This window comes from Schistocerca cancellata, chromosome 1 (assembly GCF_023864275.1).
Source record: "Schistocerca cancellata isolate TAMUIC-IGC-003103 chromosome 1, iqSchCanc2.1, whole genome shotgun sequence".
Lineage (NCBI taxonomy): Eukaryota > Metazoa > Arthropoda > Insecta > Orthoptera > Acrididae > Schistocerca > Schistocerca cancellata.
The window spans coordinates 887,302,780-887,330,640 of record NC_064626.1 but is presented as its reverse complement, the minus strand read 5'-3'; the positions used below and the strand labels follow the sequence as shown (position 1 = coordinate 887,330,640).

Sequence of the window (27,861 nt, the reverse complement as noted above, 5' to 3'; positions counted from 1 at the left end):
TTTAAAGAAATTGAGAAAGACCTAGTGGAATTAAAGATTTCATAAAATTCACTTATTGATCGAACTGCTAAATTAATTACTAAAGATGAAAACATAAGGTTCCAAGACAAAGCTACACAAAAGTCCAAACCCTTCATCTCGGAAGAAGAGAGGAGAAGAAGATCAGAAAGAATGAAGAAATACTGGGCCCTAAGAAAAGAACAACGCACAGAGAAATGATTGATCCAGCGTACCCCAAAGAGGGTGAAACGAAAGAAGAAGAAGAACTTGTGTAGTGTGTCAACAGGCTAAACCAATGAACATATGCAGTAGGGTGCAATTACATCCCATAATTCCTAAGAAATCTTTACAGTTAGTGTCTTGTGATGTGGCTGGTTTCCTACCACCTGCCAGAGGTGGCATTACGTATATAATAAGATTGTATGATCTGTTTTCTAAACATGTTAAATTGTATCCCATTAGTGTAGCAACAACTACGTCTATTGGTAGAAGAATGATACAAGATTATATTCCACAGGTAGGAAAACTCGATGCTATCTTGTCAGATAATGTGTCTTACTTCACAGGTCATAAATTTAAATCTTTTATGAGAGAACATAGTATTAAGCATATTTTAATATCTCACTTTAACTCAGAAGCCAGTCCTATTGCATGGGTATTTAGAGAATTTAACAGATTTATAAGATCATATGCTCCAAAACAACAGTCAAAATTGATTGACTATGTAACTGTATTTTAAAATGTGTTTAATAATTTACCTCATTCTTCTAAGAAGCACGTGCTATCTGGGATAATGTTTAATGAAATAGGAAAGAATGAATGGATAGACCCACCAGCTAAAGTACCCGAGTTAGCTGGCAACAAAAATGAGCAGATATGCCAAGTTTTACAAGAACTGTGACATAATGCTCATAAGAGAAAGTCCCAGTTTAATAAAAGGCTAACACAAATAACATAGTAAAAAACTGGAGAAAATATTCCCCTCAGAATGCATGCTAAAGTGTCTTTATGGGGAAAAAAGTGGCAGGCTCCTTATTCTGGACCATACATTATTGTAGATATCCCTCATGAATGAAGCTGCTTACTTTGTTATCCAGAAACTAAAAAGGTAAAAAGTTTATATCCTCATAAGGATATCAAAAAATTCTATGAATGATTTGTTTATTTTCTTGTGTTACAGATGATGTTGTACTACCTCGAGAATTTCGGTGTAAATTCTAGAGACACTGGGCTTTCCACCATCTCAAAGACCCGGTATTTTAAGTAAAAGGGTAAGAGAGTGGAGATGTGTCTACCTCGCCGCCAGTTTCTGTGTGAACAGGATGGATGTGTACCGGGAGAATACGGCTACAGTGATGGTCAATCGGTGTGGTCAAGTGTATGCAGCGCATGCCTGAGAAGCTGTATGTCCAGTACAAAGAGCAAGCTTGCTTTATCCCTTGATGGTGTAACAACTGTATTGTTGTGAACAAATGAATTACGTATTGAACAAAAGACTTTCACATTTGACTTTCGGGTGTTGGACTTGCTAGAACCAAGAACTGGTTTTATAGTGGTTACTAAACCAAACACACTATAATTGTATACTGCGAGACACGTGTGAGTCTTGCACCCCAGTACCGCACTGTCTCTCTTGTCTTCTGAAGACAGAACGTGGCGACCTAAGTGACAGGACATGAAGAAAACAGGAATTTTACAACAGAAACTGGAGGCTATTATGAGTCGTCACAGCAACCGGACATAAAAAGATATGAGAACTGTTTCCAATAGTTGTATTGAGTCCAATAAACCAGGGGAAGAAAGTTGCGGGTGCAACACAGTAAAGACTTGACAAAGTAATAGGAGGAAACTGGAGAGAAAACCTCAATTTTTTGACTAAGAAGATTGGGTGTGGAGAGTAAGCAGTCTTAACAAATGTACATCGCACTGACACTGACGCAGTAACCCGCCACCAACGCCGACTGCACCAGCTGCTGCTTACCGGAGATGACTCTGCAACCGCTCGCCGATGACGACGCTGAAACCAACATTCAACACCACTGGCACCAATGCTGTTCATCGGCACTGATTACACATTCGCTCACCTAAGCAGTGAGAATTCTATGCTGGATGAGCGTAAACTTTTACTGTGTAATCGTATAATTCAAATTAGTATTAGATACTCACAAGAGTTAAAGTCTATAGAAGCATGGACAGTATACAAGAAGTTGGGGAGACGTCAGAACCTGCCATGGCTACGAGAATTGCTAAAGAAAGGCCTGACTGGTCTGAAGTAGTGAATTTAATCACAGCTCAAAACGCCCTAATGGCAACCGTGAGACAAGAACTAAATGCTAGATTTGATGACCTAAGTGCTAAGTTGGATGACCAGAAGGCTGATTCAGACACTCCGAGCGAAAAATTAGATGCTCAGTTTGAAATTTTAAGTAATCAAAGTGAAACCTTGAACAGTCAAGTAGCAAATACAGTTTTATTAAAGACTGCATTTGACTCTTTAAATAATAAGGTAGAAAATCTGAAATTAGATTTAAAGAGTGAACTCACTAGTTCTTTGAATACTCATGTTAATCAACTATTTACTGAATTTAACCACAGACAGGATGAGCGATTTCAGAATTTAGCTAAAAAACTAGAATTTGATATTGAAGATAAATGTAATAATGTAGAATCTGAATGTAATGTTAAATCTAATTCCATAAAACAGGGAATGAATATTTTGAAAGAGAGCACAGACCGACCTAAGGAATTAATATTGATTATTCAATCGAAAATATCAGGTGTTAGTATACGAGTTGTTACTACATGAGATGTCAGTACGCGAATAAATAATGTAGAACAAAATTTCAAAGAAAAAAATAGTCAACCTTGACATTATAAATGTAAGTAGTCTGGCAGAACCTTTTGAGCTAATTATAGATCGAGAGTATAATCTCCAGAAATGTTGCAACTGCTGCTTTTTCGAAACCTAATGATGCTAACAAGGTTATAGACAGAATGAGATTTTCACTCTGCAGTGGAGTGTGCGCTGATATGAAACTTCCTGGTAGATTAAAACTGTGTGCCAGACCGAGACTTGAACTTGGGACCTTTGCCTTTCGCGGGCAAGTGCTCTACCAACTGAGCCACCCTAGCATGACTCACGCCCTGTCCTCACAGCTTTACTTCTGCCAAGTGGAAGTTGGTAGAGCACTTGTCCGCGAAAGGCAAAGGTCCCGAGTTCGAGTCTCAGTTCGGCACACAGTTTTAATCTGCCAGGATGTTTCAAGGTTATAGACAATTCGTGGAAAGAATTCAAACCTGTCCAGAACAGATTAGAACATAAAATAACTTTACTTAATGTAGTGCTTCCTAGTAGAATGGTAATTGTTTTGTTATGGGGAGACTTTCACATAAAATTTAACGAGAAGTACTGGTACGTAAGCAATCAAGTGGGGTTAATGTCAAATCCATGGGATCCGGGCAGAGTCACACCTGCCCTCCAGGGACGTTAGCGTTCGGTGTTAACAGGCGGAGTGACAGCTGCTGGCTCCCAAGTTGTTTTCGGTGTTCCATCCGAGATTAGTTTTCCTGCACCAATTCCCTTCAATTCTTAAACTATTCTGTAATCTATTCTTGAATTCTTAAACTATCCTATAATGTTAGTAGTTAGGAAATCAGATATGACTACATGATTGGGACCAATTTAAGAGAATCACAGAGGAACAGTGATCTCTAGACGCGAAATGAGACGAATAAAATATAGTACTAGTATAAAGGTAATATCAGGGTACTACTGAAACAAAATAATATCTTGATATCAGTAACTGAACAGAATATTGTATGTGTGTATAAAATATAGTGTAAAGTGATTAGCTAAACAACTATTTGATTGTAGTGTATAATTTTCTATTTTTATAGTATATTTTATACCTTTTGTGAGGTGTAATGTAAATGGGAGAGTTTGTATCACTTTTGGGAAGGGGCAGTTAGTGTAAGTACAAACACGACTAACACTAATCACACACCCCACCTTTCAGACAACCCTCGCAGCAAGTGTAACTGATTCTTCACCATTTGCCGTTCCATAGGTGTTCCTAACATTTTTCTTCGGGGGCTTCAAAGGTGAAGGTGAGAATGTCCGTTCTGTAGGAGACGTTTATCATCATACCTCCTTCAGCTTCTCACTCAAGTACCAGTGAAGTAGGGATCCTGCGGAAGGGGGATTTCCTATCTTTGGGGCTATCTTCTTTCACTTCTTTGATCTTAGCAACCGTCTCTACTTTTTCCTTTCTTACTTCTTTTGAGTACCTATCTATCTTCCCCTCTTTCCATATGCATATACTTCTATCGCTGAAGTCCTTCTCAATTTCCGTGGTTCATTATAACCTTCAACTTATTTCAGATAGGTCGGCCGAAGAATCAGGATACACAAACACACATCTACATACACAAAGATATACTTAAGCACAAACAGAATCATACGAATTAGGAACATGAAGTGATGCCAGAACTGCCAAGACATGTAGGAGAATAAAAATATATGTACATCTGAGTCGATGCACACATTACATTGTTGATATGTGACGGTTCTGCATCGTTATTTTTTGTTGCTCCCAAATATATATTTACAAGTGCTGTGCCAGTCCTTTGAGAAAAGGCATAGTACCTAATGGTAGTTGGTAAATACAGGTAGACATAGCATCTACTATGTGTGTGCATGATATCTGTTTATATGGTAGAAAGGAGGAGTGAAAGAGGACTCTAGGGTATTAGACTGAGTATTGGAAAATGGAGTTAACGTGTGAAGTAGAGTGTAATTTTACCAGAAACTATTTAAGTACAGTGTGCATAAAGATGTATCCTAGGACAATGAACCAGGAGGACTACTCAAGTAGGATATGGAGGATGCACTCGACATTTAGTGGATGAGAAAAAGCACAGATAGGCAAACCAATGAAAGGTTGACCTATACTGTGCGGACAGGGGCACCAAGAAGGGGATTGACCTGTACCATAGGAATAAGAAAGGGGCGTACCTACCAAAATGGAAGGAGAAAGGGTACTCCTAGGACCAACCCATATAAGATATAGGTACTGTTCCTAAAGGGAAAAAGGGCAGTATCACGACAGGATTCACACGTTTAAAGGGATGAGTCTGGTAAGTTTGAATTCTATGCATAAATAGCCTCATTAAGTTTTGGGTTTAAAAATATCCAAGAAGGGAACACTTTTATTTTACACAGAGTTCCTTCAGATTACAATAGATAATGAATAAGTACATACTTAGAAAAAGTACTACAGGAAGTAAGAACAAAGCAGCAGAGTATTCATGAGTTATGTACACCTATAATTTACAATTGTAAGAGGAACAGAAAACAGAGCAACTCCAATATGGATTGAAAGGGTCATGTATTATAATTGTGGTAAAATACGCATGGTTATTAGTAGAAAGAGAGGTGTTGTTAAAAGATAAAGAATTATCTTGTATAATTGTACATAATGAATACGTATAAAACATCGCGTGTTCGAGCTAAGGGGAGGGGTATGTAGTGCCTCGAGAATTTCGGTGTAAATTTTAAACACACTCGGCTTTCCACCGTCTCAAACACCTGGTATTTTAAGTACGAAGGTGAGAGAGTGGAGATGCGTCTACCTCGCAGCGGGTTTCTGTGTGTGCAATATGGACAACCTGTATCAGGAGAATACGGCAATAGTGATGGTTGATCGGCGCGGACAAGTGTTTGCATCGTGTGCCTGAGGAGCTGTATGACCAGTACAAAGAGCAAGCACGCTCTATTCCTTGATGGTGTAATGCCAGTATTGTTGTGAACAAATGAATTATGTATTGAACAAAAGACTTTCGGGTCTTGGACTTGCTAGAACCAAGAACTGGTTTTATAGTGGTTATTAAACCAAACACATTATAATTGTATCTCTTAGTTTTTAATGGACGAAAACGGGGTTGACTCGTGGGAGTTGAATGCTTGTGTGAAATTTGTGAAGTTGTTTTATTGTGGAGATTAAAATATAACAGAGTTGAACAAATGTATCCTGATAGTACAGAATCATTTCAAGAGTAGATAAGAAGTCTGTTATGAAATTCCCTTAACCAGCTAGAGTCTTCAGAGAAGAAGAGTTTGTGAAGATCGACGCAGCCATCTGACCCGAGAAGAAGATCGGCTGCACACAACACGTGAGTCAACTGCGAGAGACGTGTATGTCTTGCACCCCAGTACCACACTATCTCTCTTGTCGTCCAAAGACTGTGATTAGCAATGAAGTAATTTTTTTTAAGTAAAATGTTTCTTTTGTCATTTGGTATCTAGATATAGGCATTTGTATTCTAAAAAAGATTTTATTCCATTTGATAGCCTTAAGTGACATTTCCATAAACGCTGAGCCTTCAGCTCATATTCAACTGTTCTCTCAAAGTTGGAACATTTATCTGTTATTACTTACGTAAAACTTTATCTAGAAAGCAAGATGATCATCATCGTATTTTAATGAGCAATTAGCTCATATTCAAATTTAATAACTATGCTATTTTAAACACCATCAACTCCTTTTCAAATAATAGTGAATTTATTTTCTTGAGCCATTAGCTTGTTGTACTAAGTGATAACGACTTTAAAAATGACTTCTTTAAAACAGCCTTAAACTCACCAAATACTTACTGATGATTTTGTTTTACATGGCCTTCTGCTCTTATTAAATGTAGTTAGTATTCATAAACTGATGATCTTTCGGATCAAATAGATATGAATTAATGTTTGAATATTTCTGATGTGCACATTTATAAAGCAAAAATGCACCAGTAACATTTTATAAAATTCCACTTGCTGCACTAATTTGTTTATTGCCTATTTACTCATCACAATTAAAGCCCGAAATTAAAATCAAGGGAGGTTGCTTGGACCTATAGTTTTGCTCATGGTATGTACTGATAAAGACTAACCGGAAATATCAGCACCTGTCAAGCTCTACATGAATAATTTAAACTGTCATTACTCATGTGTAATTAACTATTTATAATCGGAATCTTGTGATGTCAAGTGTAAAGTGAGTAACTGTAACAACATGTAAAACAAAATTGCAAAAAGACTTGTTGATATGCTCTGTGCAGCCAGACTTGTGAAAAGGACTGTACTGACAGACATTGCAACAATGTACGAGTCACTGGCCTGAGGTAGCGCATAAGAAATGCAAATGCAAATCTTGCTGACAAAGTGAAGGAACTGTAATCACACAAACTCCTGACCTGATGCCCTGGGGAAAATAAGCATAAATGGCTTGCCCTTGCCATGTGTACTTGAAGGTACTGACCAACCTAAAACCATACAACTTGTAGCAGCTATAATAATTAGTTTGCAAATGACATAAATACTGATGTAATGTCGTTCAGTACACCATCCTGTTTCATCATTACACATATCTGCACTTACCCCCATTACACCCCTTTGTAAGTAAGCTTTTATGAGACTAGGACAAGTCATCAGCTGGAGCCTTGATGAAAGAACAGTCCCAGCATTCACCTGAAATTATTTAGGAAAAGCACGGAAATGTAAATCAGGAGGATCGAACAGAGAAAATTTCATCCACTTGAAAATGAGGTCAGTGTCATAACAATTGCACTGCATTATTTAGTTGACCCCCGCTATACAATGTTTTTTGGTTTACAGACAATATGCTCCAGATAACTTAGAGCATAAAATTCAGTTTTGCATTTCATCACTGCTCATTCTATGGAGAACCACTGGTGACTCCTGGAGCACAAAACTGACTCTAGGCCTGTAAACATGAAACTATGCTCTGTTTATGACTTCTCATCGAAGATAACATGCGGCATCTTCACTACTGAGAACAGTGGTTTGCAGAGTATAGATGTAGATGTGTTCTAAGACTCTACAAAAACATATGGATGTCAGTGTTGTTGGAAAGTAGTTTTGTGGGTCACTTCTGCTAATCTTTTTGTGGATGAGTGTGACCCACACTTTCTTCCAACCACAAGGCACCAGTATACTAGGTTAAGCAAAGGGCTAACTCAGCTGTAAATTCTGTACAGAATCTGACAGAAATTCATCTGACAAATGATAAAGGACAGCTCACAATTTATAAACAAACTAGCTGACAAACTCAGCATTGCCTGGGTATTCATTTTGCCAATTCTCTATTAGAAACAAAAATAAATGAACTGCTTTTGTGGTGTAACACTGAAAAAATTTCATTTCCATATATTCCTGAAAACACCTTTGAAACTATGAAACAGTCATGCAGAGAAGTATGCATAATGTACAAACATTTAAATACAGTATTCTGGACGCCTCTGTACGGTGAGAGCAGCTGTTTAGCTTTTCTATAACATGATTTTATAAACGTCTCTATTGTGATGATTCTTCTCAGCTCTACTGTTGGCTATTGTTTTTGTCTATAGTCAATTTGCACTTCGAAGCTGAAGGCGGTCAAAAGTTTTTTGCCAGGTGTCAGGAAGTTTGTTTGTTTTTTTTTTATTTTTTTTTATTTTATTATTTTTTTTATTGAGTCAACTGTTGGAGTGTCTTAGCAGTAAAGAATACATGTATTAAAACTTCATGCATGATTTGGAATTTTTTCGTGGATCTCAGTGTTTATGACATCATAATTATCTTTTTCACTACGTGTGATACCATGATATAATTTTACAGTTGCACTTAGCGGCATATGTGGATACTGTCTGCAAAATTTAGTGCAAATAGAGCTAGTCATATAGAAGTAATAAATTTACACACACACACACACACACACACACACACACACACAGAGCATTTCTATAACAAGTATGGATTCCAAAATACTGTTCATCGTGTACCTTGTCCTCAATGGCGAGTGTTCATCAGAGACAAGGTTATCACCAAAAGTGCCCTCGGGGAAGTGTTATATGGCTGCTCTTATACTCTATATACATAAATGATCTGATGGACAGAGTGAGCAGCAATCTGTGGCTATTTGCTGATGATGCTTTGGTGTCAGCATTGAATAACTGTGGGTGGATACGAGATGGCTTAGACAAATTTTCTAGTTAGTGTAATGGTTGGCAGCTCACTCTAAACGTAGAAAAATGTTAAGTTAATGCTAATGAGTAGGAAAAATGATTCCGTGATGTTTGAATACAGCATGTGTATTATGCTGATTGACAGAGCCACTCTGATTAAATATCTATGTGTAATGTTGCAAAGCGATATGAAACTGAATGAACATATAAGGAGGACGATAGTGAAGACCAAATGATGAACTTCAGTTTATTGGGAGAATTTATGAGTGTGTGGTTCATCTGTAAAGGAGACCAAATATAGTGTGACCTAATTTTGAATACTACTCAAGTGTTTGGGATTCCCACCAGGTTAGTTTAACAGAAGACACCGAAACAATTCAGAAGTGCGTTGCTAAGTTTGTTACCAGTAGAACTGATCAACATGCGAGTATTACAGAGATGCTTCGTGAATTCAAATGGGAATCCCTGGAGAGAATATGATGTTCTTTTCGCAGAATACTACTAAGAAAATTTACAGATATGGCACTTGAAGCTGACTGCAAATTGATTCTACTTCCGCAAACTTACATTTCGCATAAGGACTATGGCAACTCCCTCTGTCACCTACAACTGTAGCAGCAGACGATGGGCTGCGCAGACTGGAAACCAGCCCCCAACACCCTTGTTAGTCAATTCTGTTGGAGGATGAGCTTAGACGACCATGCTTTATGGATGCCACGCACACTAAACCATCACTCAAGCAGTCTCTTGTTCCACTCCAACGAGGCAACACCTTCCTGCTGTGCCCTCGGCAGCTCGCCCGTGCAACATCATGTGACTCGCATTGTCATCTGCCACATTTCGCCGGGATATGCGCAAACAGCTGAATTCTTACCCTGCATTCAGGGTCAGCATTCTGTTGCGATTTGTTTAACAAGAGGTGTGCCACTGCACTTTTACGCACCGCCTTCTCAATCTGCATTCCCTCGAGGTGCTTCTATTGCCTAAACGTGTACAAATTCTGATGCCGAACACCCGGTTTGTTCTCCTGGTATCAGCATTTGGAATATTGTGTCCAGTGTAATGCAAATAGTGCAGCAAAGTGCATTGCATGCCAAGAGTATCAGGCGGGTTACTTAATATTCCATCCCCAGTCATTTTGGCACCCACTTTGCCGCCAAGTGCGCTACTGTAGCAGGTTTTCTCATACCGCCAAATGACGCCGAATAAAGGCTGTAAGCCATTCGTGGCCCACCCTGTCCAAAGACACCAACCTGAGCAAGGGCCATCCTTGATTTTACTGTAGTTGTTAGCTTTTAGGAACAATATCTCAGAACCAGCACACCCCATTATTTATTGTCATCTTCCTTAATTACTGCACCCCTTAGGTATGTATGCCCCTTAGAAGTATAGAAGGGAACCTTAATTGTTCCTTCTACATCTACACAGATACTCCACAAACCACCATATGGTGCACAGCTGGAGGGTAAACTGTAGTACTACTAGTCATTTCCTTTCCTGTTCCACTCAGAAATAGAGCAAGGAGAAAACAACTGTTTATATGCCTCCATATGAGCCCTAATTCTTCACATCTTATCTTCGTGGTCCTCACATGCAACATACGAATTGTTTGGCAGAAGAAATTTTTGGCAGTCAGCTTCAGATGACAGTTCTCTAAATTTTATCAATGGTGTTCCTCGAAAAGAATGTTACCTTCCCTCCAGGGATTCCTATTAAGTTCTCTGTAACACTTACGTATTGTTCAAACCTACTAGTAACGAATCTAGTAGCCTACCTCTGAATTGCTTCAGTGCCATCCTTCAACCCAACCTGGTATGGATTCATGAATAGGTCGCAACAGCATCCAATATGCAGTCTCCTTTACAGGTGAACCACTATTTCCAAAAATTCTCCCACTCAATCTGAAGTCGACTATTTGCCTTCCCTACCACAGTTATCACATGCTCCGTCCATTTCATATCGCTTTGCAATGTTAAACCCGGATATTTAAACAACCTGACTGTGTCAAGCAGGACACTAATAATACTGTATTTGAACATTACAGGTTTGTTCTTCCAACTCATCTGCATTAAATTACATTTTTTATTTGTGACTGTCTGTCAACAACCCCCACAATGAATCTATAGACATCCCAATCTTAACCTGGTGGGTTAAAGTGCTTCCAACTAGTGTTGCATATCTGGATATTTACGCACTACTGGCCATAGACTTCTTTGAATGACTCTAGAACTGTTACAGAGGAATCGGGTGGCCAGTAAAAACATCCAATTAACTTGGTTTCACCTAAAACTGTTATATGCGACCAGATAACTTCACTATCACATTTAAGTTCAACCTTAATAGAGATAATATTTTTGTCAGCTGCAATGAACACTCCCCCTCATATGGCCTCTAATCTGTCTTTCTGATACACGTTCCATGACTCGCTAAATATCTCCAAGTTTTCCACCTCAGATTTCATCTAATTCTCGGTCCCAACAATAATTTGAGTGGGGCATAATCCGTATCAGTTCAGGCACAGGGTTTACCTTCATAGTCTCAGATGTTATTGAATTTAGCATACGTTAAAATTCAAGAGTAAGCAAGAAACATGTATTTTTTGGTTTCCTCCAAATAAATTCCTGCCCCAAAGGCCTCCAGAGATGACACTGCAAACACCATTCTGAAGATGCGAATTTTGGAAAAATGTTTAAAACGCTGTATCTCTGTAACAGTTCTAGATATTTTGTTAGAGTTTTTTGTATGAAAGATAATTGTTTCATGATTATAATGGTATCCTCTGTTTGGACATATCAAAGTAAGTTGTTTTACTGTCAACTTTTGAATTTTTATATAATTTACAGGATTTTTTTTTTAATGACCATCCAGAAAAGTTCCTATTTTCTGTTGATTAGTACCATGTAGTCTATTCTCTGTAAAGGAGAGCCTCCATTTTTAAGTTGGACAGGTTTTATTTTAAAATATAATTTTTTTTAACTTTCAGGGGTAATGTATGTCTTCACTGAAGTTGTTTCTTACTAATTTCTTTGTTACAATGTTTATTTCTATTATCTTTGTTGCAGTTATTTTTATCACTTTTTTGTTGCAGTTATTTCTTTTCACTTTCATTGTTGCTGATATTTCTTACACTTTGTTGTAGTTTCTTGTCAGTTTAATTGTCATGGTTGTTTATTGCAGGTTTCAGTATTGTAGTTGTTCAGTGCTAATTTGTTTCTGAAGAGGCTCCTAAGAAATCTGAGACCATCGAGTGAGTTCTGTGTTTTCATGAGGAATTTGCCAGTTGACACAATTGCAGTGTGTTTTGTGAGGAGGACTGTTTGAAATGTCTCTTGACTGGGGTCACAATAGAGTGAAGTGTGCTGACTACTTGCATGTCCATAAAAGAGTGATTGGGGAAAAACTTTGTTCAGGTTAGGAATTAGAGTTCTAATTTGAAGACTCTGTTTTGAAGTGAAGATGTTTCCAGTGAATGACTTTTTGTGTTCTAAATGTTTTGACAGAATAACAACAATGATAGTATCTGAACAAGGTGAATCCTCCCATGGTGCAGATGATGCAGATTTTGCATCAATAGAGGAAGAATTAAATACCCTGAATCAGTCAACTTCAGAGGTAGGTGTTAGTCCTGTTAAGAAACCGTGGTCAGTGAAGTTGAGTCATAAGCTCTATGCATCAACAACAAGCAGAGAAATTACTAAAGCTGTGGATGAATACACTACAGCAAAACTGACTACATTCTTCAAAGTAGAAATTCTGTCTTCAGAAGAAAATGAACCAAAGCACTCTTGCACCTCTTGCCAGGAATTTTTCAGAAAGATCAATACAGCTGTTGAATACTGTGCATCCTACAGTGAAAATGTGCAAGTTTTAACTATTATTCCAGAGACATTTTCAAAGACAACGATTTTAAACCACGTTCCATCAGTATCAAAGTACATGGCAGACAAATCGAGAAATGTTAGGTCTGTAAAAGGAGTCTTTGGAAGACCAGATCCCTATTATGGTCATCCTGCAGAAGCAGCCCAAGTTCAAATAGTGCAGTCATTTTATCTGGAAGATAAATTGGACTGTTCCCGTCAGACTGCCAACAAAAAAGACACCATAACTGTAACAGTTAAAGATCAAAAAGTTGTGAAAGTGAAGAGGTACATGACTCGCAGTATTAAAAAAACTTTTGCAATTTATAAGAGCAACTACACAACTTCACATATTGGAAGATCAAAATATATGCACTATGACCTAAGTGAGTAGTTCCACACTCACCAAGAGATGTCTGTTTATGTGTGTACTGCGCGAATTTTGAACTTTGTGTGGTAACTTTGAAGAACTTACTGGAGCACATGACATGACACCTCGGTTGGTCGTGTGAAGTCACTAGTAGCCTGTGTCGTAAAGCGAGAGACTTGTCGTTTTAAGAATGTGGTGACTGCCCTGGAAAGGGAGGACTGTCTTTACAGACACTTGGCCTGGAAGACGTAGCAGGTAACTCTGCAGAAATTACATATGTGACATGGGAGGAAAATAAACTAATTAAGAAAACTGTTGCCTTTGACAGTTTCAATGATGAACTCGGTAAATGGGCAGTGGTAGCAGTAACATGCAAGCATCTGAAGAAATTGCAACAACAACACATTGTAGAAGTGAAAGGGTGTGTACAGGTTGAAGAACTATGTTGTGTGCTGCTTCACTGTGATTCTGCTGAGAACTGGTCTGTAATTCTACCACAAGAAGTACGAAGGTATCACTGGAGTAATAACCAGGTTTCAATTTTCACACGAGTGACATATTTTCAAAAGAAGACCACAAGTGTTGCAGCTATAAATGACAACACAGGACATGACTCAGCACGTGCTTTGCTAGCAATGTGCAAAACTCTTCAACGGCAAACAATGGGAGAGAAAATCATCATTATTTCTGATAGTCATTTTAAAAACTGTTACCAGCTGTTTGAATTGAGTAAGTTGCTTGTGCCAAATGGTGGGTATACAGTGCTAATGGTCATAGGAAGGGGCCTTGTGATGGTGTAGAAGGTCTTCTGAAGCCCCATACCACAAAACAGAATCTTTCCAGACCAAATACAGCTGCAAATCAGAATGCCGAGGATTTTACGAGGGTCACGAAATCTTACGCGTCCACAGCCCACATTCTATTGTCCAAAGTGGAAATTGAAGAATTCCGTGAACAGAAAAAAGAAGAATGGTCCAAACAAATTACTCCTGTGAAAGGAATTAAGAAGACACATTTTTGGACTCAAAGTGATGAGCTAACTCATATTGTACGCACTTTAAAGAGCGAGAAAGAATATTCCAGAATGAGATTTTAACTCTGCAGCGGAGTGTGCGCTGATATGAAATTTCCTGGCAGTATAAACTGTGTGCCCGACCGAGACTCGAACTCGGGACCTTTGCCTTTCGCGGGCAAGTGCTCTACCATCTGAGCTACCGAAGCACGACTCACGCCCGGTCTCACAGCTTTACTTCTGCCAGTATCTCGTCTCCTACCTTCCAAACTTTACAGAAGCTCTCCTGCGAACCTTGCAGAACTAGCACACCTGAAAGAAAGGATATTGCGGAGACATGGCTTAGCCACAGCCTGGGGGATGTTTCCAGAATGAGATTTTCACTCTGCAGCGGAGTGTGCGCTGATATGAAACTTCCTGGCAGATTAAAACTGTGTGCCCGGCCGAGACTCAAACTCGAGACCTTTGCCTTTGGCGGGCAAGTGCTCTACCTTCTGAGTTACCGAAGCACGACCTACGTCCGGTACTCACAGCTTTACTTCTGCCAGTATCTCGTCTCCTACCTTCCATTCTGGAAACATCCCCCAGGCTGTGGCTAAGCCATGTCTCCGCAATATCCTTTCTTTCAGGAGTGCTAGTTCTGCAAGGTTCGCAGGAGAGCTTCTGTAAAGTTTGGAAGGTAGGAGACAAGATACTGGCAGAAGTAAAGCTGTGAGACCGGGCGAGAGCCGTGCTTCGGTAGCTCAGATGGTAGAGCACTTGCCCGCGAAAGGCAAAGGTCCCGAGTTCAAGTCTCGGTCGGGCACACAGTTTAAATCTGCCAGGAAGTTTCATACCAGCACACACTCCGCTGCAGAGTGAAAATCTCATTCTGGAAACATCCCCCAGGCTGTGGCTAAGCCATGCCTCCGCAATATCCTTTCTTTCAGGAGTGCTAGTTCTGCAATGTTCGCAGGAGAGCTTCTGTAAAGTTTGGAAGGTAGGAGACGAGATACTGGCAGATGTAAAGCTTTGAGACCGGGCGTGTGTCGTGCTTCAGTAGCTCAGATGGTAGAGCACTTGCCCGCGAAAGCAAAGGTCCCGAGTTCGAGTCTCGGTCGGGCACACAGTTTTAATCTGCCAGGAAGTTTCATATCACCGCACACTACGCTGCAGAGTGAAAATCTCATTCTGGAAACATCCCCCAGGCTGTGGCTATGCCATGTCTCCGCAATATCCTTTCTTTCAGGAGTGCTAGTTCTGCAAGGTTCGCAGGAGAACTTCTGTAAAGTTTGGAAGGTAGGAGACGAGATACTGGCAGAAGTAAAGCTGTGAGACCGGGCGTGAGTCGTGCTTCGGTAGCTCAGATGGTAGAGCACTTGCCCGCGAAAGGCAAAGGTCCCGAGTTCGAGTCTCGGTCGGGCACACAGTTTAAATCTGCCAGGAAGTTTCATACCAGCACACACTCCGCTGCAGAGTGAAAATCTCATTCTGGAAACATCCCCCAGGCTGTGGCTAAGCCATGCCTCCGCAATATCCTTTCTTTCAGGAGTGCTAGTTCTGCAAGGTTCGCAGGAGAGCTTCTGTAAAGTTTGGAAGGTAGGAGACGAGATACTGGCAGAAGTAAAGCTGTGACACCGGGCGTGAGTCGTGCTTCGGTAGCTCAGATGGTAGAGCACTTGCCCGCGAAAGGCAAAGGTCCCGAGTTCGAGTCTCGGTCGGGCACACAGTTTTAATTTGCCAGGAAGTTTCGAGAAAGAAGATATTTTGTTTGTTGGGTCGACACCTCAGAAACGGCAGGATAATATTCAGATTCACTACCTGAAAAGAGGGATGTTTGTGGAGTGTGTGCATGACTATGACTGGTGGATTGCAGAGATTATAGACACCAGTTATGCATTAAATGAAATTGTAGTGAACTTTATGCTACCACGTGGACCAGCTGCTGGATATAGGTTTCCAGCTGAAGTACAGCTACGACACGATCAGTGCTCACTTCCTGTTCACAATGTATTGAAGATTGTAAGTACTCCAGTTCCTATTGGTTCAACAGGAAGACATCACTCTATATCAAAGGAAGACACTGAAGCAGTGCAACACATTTTTAGTTCATTGACTGGCTAATTTGAGTACAAAACAGAGTGCGCCAAAGTTGTATACATTGAAACCTTTAAGTCTCTGGACCTTTCACATACATTTTGGAACCATTTAAAATGCTTGAAAAATGAGTCTCTTACTCATCTTGCAAAACTAAAATTACGTTAAATAGCGCTAGGTTTTGATTTTTATGAGCCTGTTATGTGATAATGTGGTAATAAAACATTTTATGTACAGCAAAAATTTCAATTGTTTATAAAACCTGTTCAAACTAAAAGGGAAAGTTCTCCTTTTCAGGGAATGTAGAACTACATGGTACTAATCAACAGAAAAAAAATCAAAATTTCATGGATTGCAATTTTTTAAAACAAATATTTTTCCCTTAAATTATAAAAAAAAATATCCACAATGTTATAGTAAAAGAACTTTGACAGGTAAGTACAAATTGAGGATTTCTTTGTTATCATAAAGCAATTATTCTTCAAGTAAAAAAACAACACAATATCTAGAACTGCTCCAGAGATACAGCATTTTAATATTTTTTCCCAAAATTCGCATCTTCAAAATGGCATGCGCAGTGTCATCTTTGGAGGGCTGTATGTCGGAGGAGATTTTTTTTTTGTTACAAAAATATACGTGTTTTTTACTTAGTCTTTCATTTTAACATAGGCTAAATTTAATAACATCTGAGACTATGAAGGTATGATTTTTTTCCTAGGATGCCTGAATTGATATGGGCTATGCTGAGCGAGAGCTTTCCTGGAGGACAGTAAATTCAGGAACTTTGTTACAAGTATTTCAACAGGTTACTGAAAGAATTTTGAATTTCAAAGTGTCTTTACTCTGAATCTTGTCTGACTTCCCTTGGTGCGTGTAGACTGGTGAGTATTCATCAGGGCGCCTCAAACTACCCCCTAGCTAAAAATCCATCATGTGCACTCCCCAAGTAGTCTGCTACACGAGCAGTTGCTTCCTTTGTGTAGCGCACGACTGACCTATCAAGGGGGTCCTACAAACCCTCAAACAATAATGCAGGTTTAAAAATATGCAGCCAAGATTGCCACAGAGTGGATGAATCCTTTGGCTACGACTCTTTATTCAGCTCCAAACCAAAGGACCCAAATCAACATTGGGAACAATGCTGCAAATTGCAAGCTCTGCTTGCATCCCGTGTATGACTCCAGCAGTCTTCACCACCTCCACCAACCATCTGTATGAACTGAGGATGGCTTCAGAACACATGCGGCAGGAGTCGTCGGTGCTGATGTGAGCCACAACTTGCAGACGACTGCACCCAGCATGCTCAATAGCCACAGGCAAGGCTGCCTCCACATTTTGGATGAGGCAGACAGACCAAGTGGACATTGACTTTCTTTCCAGCCCTGAATGTTATCTGGCTTAGGGGCTCCATAATGCGCCTAACACTGGAGCTCTCAATAACTAGTAAACCCCTCCCCCAGTGCCTGCTCAGACCCTGATGAAGGAGCAGCCACCTGTCCATTCACAGGGTGAGTGGGCGAGGCCAGGTGCCAGTTTCCACATTGGCCCTCCGCCTCGAATGGTGTTGACGCATTACCACCCACCATTCACCCTGCTGTGACAGCGGATCCACAGCATCAAGCGCACTAAGAGGTGCCTCGGAAGCAAGAGTCCATGGGCAAACCAAGTGACACTGGAGGTGTCCCATACGACCACCAAGACAAGATAAGAGAAATTAGAGCTAGTGGTATTAGCAAGTGGAACAAGAAAGGAAATGGCTAACAGTGGTACGAGGTACCCTCCATAATGCACCATACGGTGTCTTCTGGCCTATGTATGTATGCAAATGTCACTTGGAGCAACAAATTTTCAAGCATAAATGTAAATATTACTTATAAAAATAAATGTAACAATGTATTTTTATTAACTCTCATATATTTTGTCCAGCATGGTTCCCATAAAAGTGACAAGAAATAATTGTAACTGTGGTGAGTTCTCTGTACTCAAAGGATCAATGCTTTCAAAAGGTTGTAACTTAACCTACAGTTGATATATCAAACTATCTACATTTCATACAAAAGTTCTCATCTGTAATTTGCTTGACATCAGACCATTCTTCCTTTCAATATGTCAACACTGATGGAAATTTGAACTTGTAAAGGATATTACATCACATTCATTGCTGGAATATAACCTTCAATTGCAGGAAGTCAACCTGCTGGGTCTATACAGCACACGCTCTAGCAAAAACCAAAAACATGTCTAAATCATTTTCAATTGATTTCTTCACCTACAAATTCAATTTGTTACTGCTGCAGCTTTGCCTCATCATCATCATCATCATCATCATCATCATCATCATCATCATCATTTAAGACTGATTATGCCTTTCAGCGTTCAGTCTGGAACATAGCCCCCCTTATACAGTTCCTCCATGATCCCCTATTCAGTGCTAACATTGGTGCCTCTTCTGATGTTAAACCTATTACTTCAAAATCATTCTTAACCGAATCCAGGTACCTTCTCCTCGGTCTGCCCCGACTCCTCCTACCCTCTACTGCTGAATCCATGAGTCTCTTGGGTAACCTTGCTTCTCCTATGCGTGTAACATGACCCCACCATCTAAGCCTGTTTGCCCTGACTGCTACATCTATAGAGTTCATTCCCAGTTTTTCTTTGATTTCCTCATTGTGGACACCCTCCTGCCATTGTTCCCATCTACTAGTACCTGCAATCATCCTAGCTACTTTCATATCCGTAACCTCAACCTTGTTGATAAGGTAACCTGAATCCACCCAGCTTTCGCTCCCATACAACAAAGTTGGTCGAAAGATTGAACGGTGCACAGATAACTTAGTCTTGGTACCGACTTCCTTCTTGCAGAAGAGAGTAGATCGTAGCTGAGCGCTCACTGCATTAGCTTTGCTACACCTCGCTTCCAGTTCTTTCACTATGTTGCCATCCTGTGAGAATATGCATCCTAAGTACTTGAAACCGTCCACCTGTTCTAACTTTGTTCCTCCTATTTGACACTCAATCCGTTTATATTTCTTTCCCACTGACATTACTTTCGTTTTGGAGATGCTAATCTTCATACCATAGTCCTTACATTTCTGATCTAGCTCTGAAATATTACTTTGCAAACATTCAATCGAATCTGCCATCACAACTAAGTCATCCACATATGCAAGACTGCTTATTTTGTGTTCACATATCTTAATCTCACCCAGCCAGTCTATTGTTTTCAACATATGATCCATAAATAATATGAACAACAGTGGAGACAGGTTGCAGCCTTGTCTTACCCCTGAAACTACTCTGAACCATGAACTCAATTTACCGTCAACTCTAACTGCTGCCTGACTATCCATGTAAAGACCTTTAATTGCTTGCAAAAGTTTGCCTCCTATTCCATAATCTTGTAGAACAGACAATAACTTCCTCTTAGGAACCCGGTCATATGCCTTTTCTAGATCTATAAAGCATAGATACAATTCCCTGTTCCACTCATAACACTTCTCCATTATTTGCCGTAAGCTAAAGATCTGGTCCTGACAACCTCTAAGAGGCCTAAACCCACACTGATTTTCATCCAATTGGTCCTCAACTAATACTCGCACTTTCCTTTCAACAATACCTGAGAAGATTTTACCCACAACGCTGATTAAAGAGATACCTCTGTAGTTGTTACAATCTTTTCTGTTTCCATGTTTAAAGATTGGTGTTATTACTGCTTTTGTCCAGTCTGATGGAACCTGTCCCGACTCCCAGGCCATTTCAATTATCCTGTGTAGTCATTTAAGACCTGACATTCCACTGTATTTGATGAGTCTGACTTAATTTCATCCACCCCAGCCACTTTATTGCACTGCAATCTATTGACCATTTTTTCCACTTCCTCAAATATGATTCTGGCAACAATCAGAGCAATCAGAGCAGCTTTGCCTGCAGAATTAAAATTATTTACATTCTGACCTCTAAGACTAGCATTAGTCTTAAGAACTACAGATGCCTTATGAGCAAAAGTTAATTCTACACACAAAAGTTCTGTTTACAAATGACATCCTTATGACAGTGCAGCATCTGCAATGCTTTTGTCTAAACAAGTCCACAAAATGTTTTACTTTGCAAAGTGAACTTGCAGTGCTTAAACACCAGCTGCTCATGGTGAACATAGTGAGCATTTTACTTATTTGTTTATTTCTTTGTTGGCCTTATGAAGCAACTGTGAGTTAACAGAAGATTCCTTTAAAGGATAAATGTCTCTCAGAGTGTACAAGTATGGCACCTAAGTATTTCTGGAGCTGTCAGTAGTAACAATCACGTTTTTTATTACATGAATCAAAACTAAAATGAAGTGTGCACAGAAGCATAAATATGAGCTATGTAATTTACAGTATACTGTAGTTTTCTATCCAGTACTCTTCAGGTAGCTACGCTATATTGAGTGTATGCCAGCAGAACACTGGTTTTGGTTCAAGACTGCACCACTATAAGTAGAAACAACTACTCTCAATCAGTACCTGCTCTGAAACAACATACCTGTCTCGCTGAACCCACTCGTCAAGCCTCCTGTTATATCCTTCATAATGAACATAATACTCGTAATGACCATCTTGGTCATTGTATCGTGTCTGGATGATTTCTGCAGGATCTGAAAATTACATGCAACTTATTTAGCTTTCAATATTTTCCATATAATACATCCACATTGCATCAAAATAGGTGAGTTCATTAAAAAAAAATTACAAGTTGACAGAATGGCTGGTCAGCATTTACTTAAAAAACCAGAGCTACTAGTTCCTTCCTTAGACAGGGAAGAGGGACAGGCTGGGAAAGTTAGTAAGGAGGGGCAAGCTACTCATATCAAAGGAACAGAATAACTCATCTCGTAACAGGTGGGTCTCTCTCGACCTGGTGTCTGTGTAACCTGCTTGTTCATTCTAATCTCATTCATTTATTCTCCTGGAGGAGAGAGCTGTCAGTACCAACAACTAATATAGTTGTTTATATTTTTATGTTTGTCTATTGGCAGTACTTGGTATTTTGCATCCTGAAGGTAGATAGTAGCAAGCCATTCTGTCTCCTTGCAATTTTAGTTTCATCTTACACAGAATGTATCGTAATTAATGGCATAAATCCATACACTTGAAAGTATACAATACTAGAAACAAAAAAGTCTCAGCAGACATAGATCAGCAAACGAACAGTTTTCTCAAGATAATCACGACTTTGTAGTTACCACTCACTACTGATGTGATTCTTTGTAAAGACACATGCTGGTCCGCGGCATGGGTATGGTTTTTGCGTAGATTTTAATGACACGGAGTTGTAAACAGAATGGACATGACAGTACAGTACACAGTCAGAGTGCCACTCATGTCAGTTGTCTGCAGAACATCAGTTGTGTTGTATGAGTGTTGGTGGTAACATGGAGCATTACAGTAATGAAGAGTATGTGGACATGCATTTCATGTATGCAGGGGCTAACGACAACGTATGGGAGGCTGCACACTTGCACCAAGAGGCATACCCTGTCTGAATGCACCCTGAAAGTCGAATTTTTACAAGGGTGCATCAATGCCTCTGAGGAACTGGAAGTTTTGCAAATTCTGCGGGAGTGGGTAGGCCTGCACAAATTTTGCCTGCGCTTGAAGATACGGTGCTGGAAACAGTCGAACACTCGCCACGAATCTCGACACGGAGACTTGCCACAAAAATTCCTGGAATAAGCCACAGTAGTGTTTGGGAAATAATGCATCACAATGCAACGTCCCGACACCACCTCCAATGAGTTCAATGTTTTATTAAAGTGGACTTTGGTCCTAGACTTATGTTCTGTCAGTGGATGCAACAACAAGCTCTAGGCAACCTTATGTTTGACAACTTTTATTTACAGATGATGCTGGGTTTACTTGTGATGGTGTGTTTAATTACCACAATCCTCCATTACGAGTCATCTAGGCTAAAACCCACATGCTGTGCACGAGTCTCAACATCTGTGACATTTTTCACTGAATGTGAAGTTAGAGATACTAGATATCATCTTACTGGACTTAGCATGTTACCAAACAAACTCAACAGATGAAATTACTCTTGGTTTCCACAGCTTCATCTTGCAGCATTGCTTGAAGATGTTCCCTTAGAGCAACGCCAGGGGATGTGCTACTTGCATGATGAATCACCGGCACATTTTGGTGCTATCACGGGATGAAATTTAATGCACTGATATGGCCAACGATAGGCTGAGCAAGAGTGACCTGTAACATGGCCTTCAAGATCATCTGAGATGTAGCCCACAGATTTCCATGTTTGGGGCCACCTTAAGGTGCAGTGCATGGCACTTCAGTTAACACGGTTGATGTATTGGATCAGAGAGTTGTCAACATTCATCTACAATTTCAGTATCATTCAGGCATGTTTGAAAGGATTTGAAATTCAGTGTCGCAATGGGTAAGGAAGGGCATACATCCAGATACGAGGACAACATTTTGAGTGCCTCCTTCAACTATAAGTACAGTCATGTAACTGCTGTCATATTCATTCAAAACATTTGCACTTCTGTTAAAGTATCTATAATAACTTTTCTTAATGTTGTAGAGCATTGTCACCTTTTCTTAACTGGGATGTTGTTCACACATAACCAAGTGGCTGGTAACATGTACTTCCAACTGTACATATATATGCCATTAATTATGATACACATTGTATAAGGGTTGTTGGGTACTGGCACAGTTGCCCATGCACCCATTACTAATACAGTTTATCTAGTTTTGTGGAATGTTATACACTTTCCATTAAGCTTTAACCATAATGGTGATATACAAGGGGCATTCAAAAAGTTTTGCACAGTCATATCTATTCTTTTTTATTTTTTGCAGGAGGAGAATGAAATTTTTTGTGAACATACTTGGAACATTTAGCTACACGTTGGTATATAAAAATATTTTCTTTTATTTACAAGTGAGCCATAATGGACTGTGAAGGAGATGTCAGATATGACAATGGTCGGTGATGGAGTTCCTCTTCAAGACCATTGATGACTCTGCCACATTGATTCACAGGAAGTTGCTCCCTGTTTATGCGAGGACACAGTGGATCGCAGCAGTAATCCAGTGGTGACCATCGACCATCGACGGCAGTGAGTGATGTGTATAAGGAGACCACTGATCAAATCATCCAAAATGACAGATGTGTGACAACACGACAGCTAACTGAAATGACTCGTTTGTCATTGGGTAGTGTGGGATCACTGGTACAGTCTGTGCATGTTGGTGTTGGGTGCCTAGATTATTGACAAGAGAAATGAAAACAATGAGAAAGAAGACCTTTACTGAAGAGTGGAAACAGTGTTTTGATGGCATCGTTGCTCAGGATGAAACATGGTTGTTTTTGTCTGAACCTGAGAGCAAAACCCAATCCAAAGAGTGGCAGCATCCGGGTTCCCCTCGGAAGAAGAAACCAAGACTTTCACGAACAGCAGGCCTCCTTCTTCTGGGATCAGTGTGGTGTCATTTTCATTGACTTTTTGGAAGCTGGCTCCACAATTAACTAGGACCGTTACTGCTTGTCATTGAACAAGCTGTGACGTGCCATCAAGACCCACAGACCACAGCTTCAGGGTCAGCTCATCAGACTACACGATGACAATGCCAAATCCCAAACAGCCCTTATGACGCAGGAGAAAATCAGGAAAGTAGGTTGGAAAATTGTTCCTCATTGTCCCTACAGTCCGGACTTGGCTCCATCTGATTTTTACCTCTTTGACTGTCTGAAGGCCCACCTCCGCAACAAAACATTTGATAGTGAGAAAGACTTTATTTCCTGTGTCAAGCGATGGTGTAAAAGTCAATACCCAGAATTTTACCAAAGTGCATTTACATCACAGAAAGAACATTGGGCCAGATGTGTCACAGCTGATGGAGGCTACATTGAGTAGGCTCAACGTATAGCTAAATGTTCCAAGTACGTTCATAAAAAATTTCATTCTCCTCCTGCAAAAAATAAAATATTAGAGATGTCTGTGCAAAACTTTTTGAACGCCCTTTGTAGAATGAAAATTATTGTCAGCCATTATTGTTCCATTAGATGATTGGCAGTTACACACTGGAAACAGTAACAACAAAAGCAGATTCAGGAGTATGTGACTGGAGTAACCTTAAATGGGATAACCACATAAAATTAGTTCTATGAAAGGCAGGTCCCATACTGTGCTAACTACAAGTATCCCAACCGAGGTACTTCATCAGTGAAACAGGTAGCTAACAAAACCCATGTCAGGCTGATTCTCGATTACTGCTCTCTAGATACAAGAGACAGGAAAGATCCAAAGAGGAGCAGTACATATCACACCATGTCCATTAAGTAAGTGCTCAACAAACTCCTGCAGCACATAGTACAAGACAAGTGTGGGCATCACACAGGGGTTCACTGGCCAAAATTCTGTGCATGAACATTCTAAGAAGTCAGACAACATGTTACATCCTCCAATACTTCTCACAAAATGACCACGACAGGAGATTCGAGCTTATATGGAGGCTTATTGAGACACATTCTTCTCACGCACTAATTTGCAAATGCATGACAGGATGGAAATCACAGCAGTACTTTTAGTAGGGTCTGCTACACACTACAGAATGCTTGTGGGACGTAATTGTATGTGCAGATGCAGGTGAACTGAAGACCTGGCAAATTCATGCAACTGGTTGTACTGAATGCAAACTATGCACCAAGCTATCTTCTACTTCCAAAGCTGCAGTAATGGGCATGGACAGTGCCAGAATGCACCACATGTAACTTGCTGGCATATAGCCAACAAAGAAAATACATTAAGCTAAAATATCCTGTACAGAGACAGTTTCATTGTAAGGCTTGCTTAGTGATGGATCTTCTTGTCTAAGAAAGAACTGCAGATGTAGCACTATGAATTTTACTGAGTGTAATAAGTATCACTTCCTTCTGTTGTGTTTAGCCGATATTTTTCTAAACAACAAGTCCAAGTTTCCAGTTAGAACTGACTAAAAAAAAAAAATTGTTGTGCTGTGCTCTGCTGCAAAAAAGTGAAGTTTGTTTTCTTTCTCTCAGTCAGTTGTAACTATGATAGCAGGGCATTTGAACCATTGGTCAGATATGTTTTCCAATTCTTCTCTCTCTCTCTCTCTCTCTCTCTCTCTCTCTCTCTCTCTCTCTCTCTCACACACACACACACACACACACACACACACACAGGGTGTCCCGTGTCCCATTTATCTTGACCACCCTAAATAACTGTTTGTCTAGATGCAAATTACAAAATGTTTTAACCAAATCTTCTTTAGCCGTCAGGGGGACATCAATCAGCATGATTGCCTTTGTTGTAGCTTTGTTTTTTACAAAGATATGAACAGCAGTATGACATTTTTAAATGGCACCCTGTATTTTTTATTCGTTAATTCATTTCCTCTCCTAAAGACCTATTCAAAAATGTACCACAGTGTACCATTCACTGAAACACAACATTATTAATTACAAAACACAACACTGACATTGACACTCCCAGCGCTTAGTGCAGGTACTTGTGGTAATGGTACACATCCACGTGCTGACGTTGACAGCGGACAAATATAAACATAAATAGAATGCACAACTGTCATTCTGTCAAACATCATCAGTTAAAGAGTTATGTGAGTAGAAGGTACACCAATGAAGAGGAGGTAGAAATGCTACTCATCTATGGGGAATGTAAGATAGCAGAACAGTAATTGCAATAGTGTTTTCTTATGTACGGGTACAATTAGTACAGTAGTTTAGTCATTTTAAATGCTGTTGTGTAGAGTAAGCATACAGTAAAGGCTATTCTTCCTACAAACTGCATCAACATAATGTTTCTTTTATTGTTGTTGTTGAAGGTAGGCGATATCCTGACAAGAACCCACCTTCCCAACAGATGTTTCCTCATCTTGTTGCGACATTTCAGGAAATGGGAAGTTTCAACCCACAACAACGCAATCGTCATAGCACTCGCACAGACAAAGCTATCGAAGTTACTGTTCTCGGTTCCACTGCTATGAATCCACATGTGAGCACACGACAGCTTGAACACGAGATTGGCATTCCTAAAACCAGTGTACATCGTATTCTTAAACATCACCAGTTCCATCCTTACATGTACACCTACATCAAGAATTGCACGGGAATGACTTCCAGAATTGTGTACAGTTCTGTCAGTGGGCACAGCAGCAAATCCTCGCCAAGCCCAAATTCTTCTCCAATGTTCTATTTTACGATGAATGTTCCTTCTCAAATGAAGGACAGGTAAAAATAAATACAAGGAACATACATTATTAGCCCAGCGACAACCCACGATGTCTTAGACAGGTGGAACATCAGCATCAATCGAGAGTTAATGTCTGGTGCGGAATGCTTGGTACCTCAATTACTGGCCCTTATTTCATGAATGGTAGTCTAAATGGCACAGCATATGCCAACTCCCTCAGACGAATTCTTCCTCCTCCCTATACCCTTAGAGAAATTTGAATTGTACCATGTAACATGAGAGTGTGTAATGTAACTATGTCGGTGCGCGAGAAACAGCTCAGAAAACTGAAAGCACAAATTTGAAGACTGATTCCACATGGAGCATCCTTTACTTCAGCATGACACTGCCAGACCACAAATGAGTGCTATGACATCTGCAACAATCAGAGGCCTTGGGTTCACTGTCATAGATCATCCTCCATTTAGTTCTGACTTGGCTCCATCTGATTTTCATCTGTTTCCAAAAATTAAAGAACACCTCCATGGACTTCCACTTTGATAGTATGAAGCGGTGCAGAAGTGGAGATGTGGCTCTGTCAACAAAGTCACACATTCTACAGTGACAGTACCAACAAACTGGTCTCTCGTTGGAAAAAATGTGTTTATTGCCAAGGTGACTACACTGAGAAATAAATATACGAGGTGACAAAAGCCATGGGATACCTCCTAATATCGTGTTGGATCTCCTTTTGCTTGGCAGGGTGCAGCATCTCGATGTGGCATGGGGTCAACAAGTTGTTGGAAGTCTGCTGCCCACAGTCGTGTAAGTGTTGCCAGTGCAGGATTTTGTGCAGGAACTGAGCTCTTGATTATGTCCCATAAATGTTCGATGGGATGCATACCAGATGATCTGGGTGGCCAAATCATTCACTTGTATTGTCCAGAATGTTCTTGAAACCAATTGCAAACAACCGTGGCCCGGTGACATGGCACATTGTCATCCACAAAAATTTCATTGTTATTTGGGAGCATGAAGTTCAGGAATAGCTGCAAATGGTCTCCAAGTGAAGGTCGTCAGCCAGTACTTTGTCCATAGTGAGACGTAATGGCTGAAATTTGGTACTCTTGGCACAATCTTGACGCTGGTGGTCTTGGAATACTGAATCCCCTAACGACTTCCAAAATGGAATGTCCCATGCGTCTAGCTCCAACTACCATTCTGTATTCAAAGTCTGCTAATTCCCATCATTTGGCCATAATCACGTCAGAAAGCTTTCCACATGAATCACCTGAGTACAAATGACAACTCCTCCAATGCACTGCCC

At 40.1% G+C, this 27,861-nt stretch overlaps 1 protein-coding gene across 1 annotated transcript in view; it reads right to left on the bottom strand.

The window, feature by feature from the left end:
- Nucleotides 1-27,861, bottom strand: part of LOC126190693 (histone acetyltransferase KAT8) — a 104,111-nt gene that overhangs the window by 41,460 nt on the left and 34,790 nt on the right. The window contains exon 2 of the mRNA XM_049931155.1: nt 20,843-20,954. Within this exon, the coding sequence (XP_049787112.1) occupies nt 20,843-20,954 (112 nt within the window). The remainder of the gene's footprint in view (nt 1-20,842; nt 20,955-27,861) is intronic.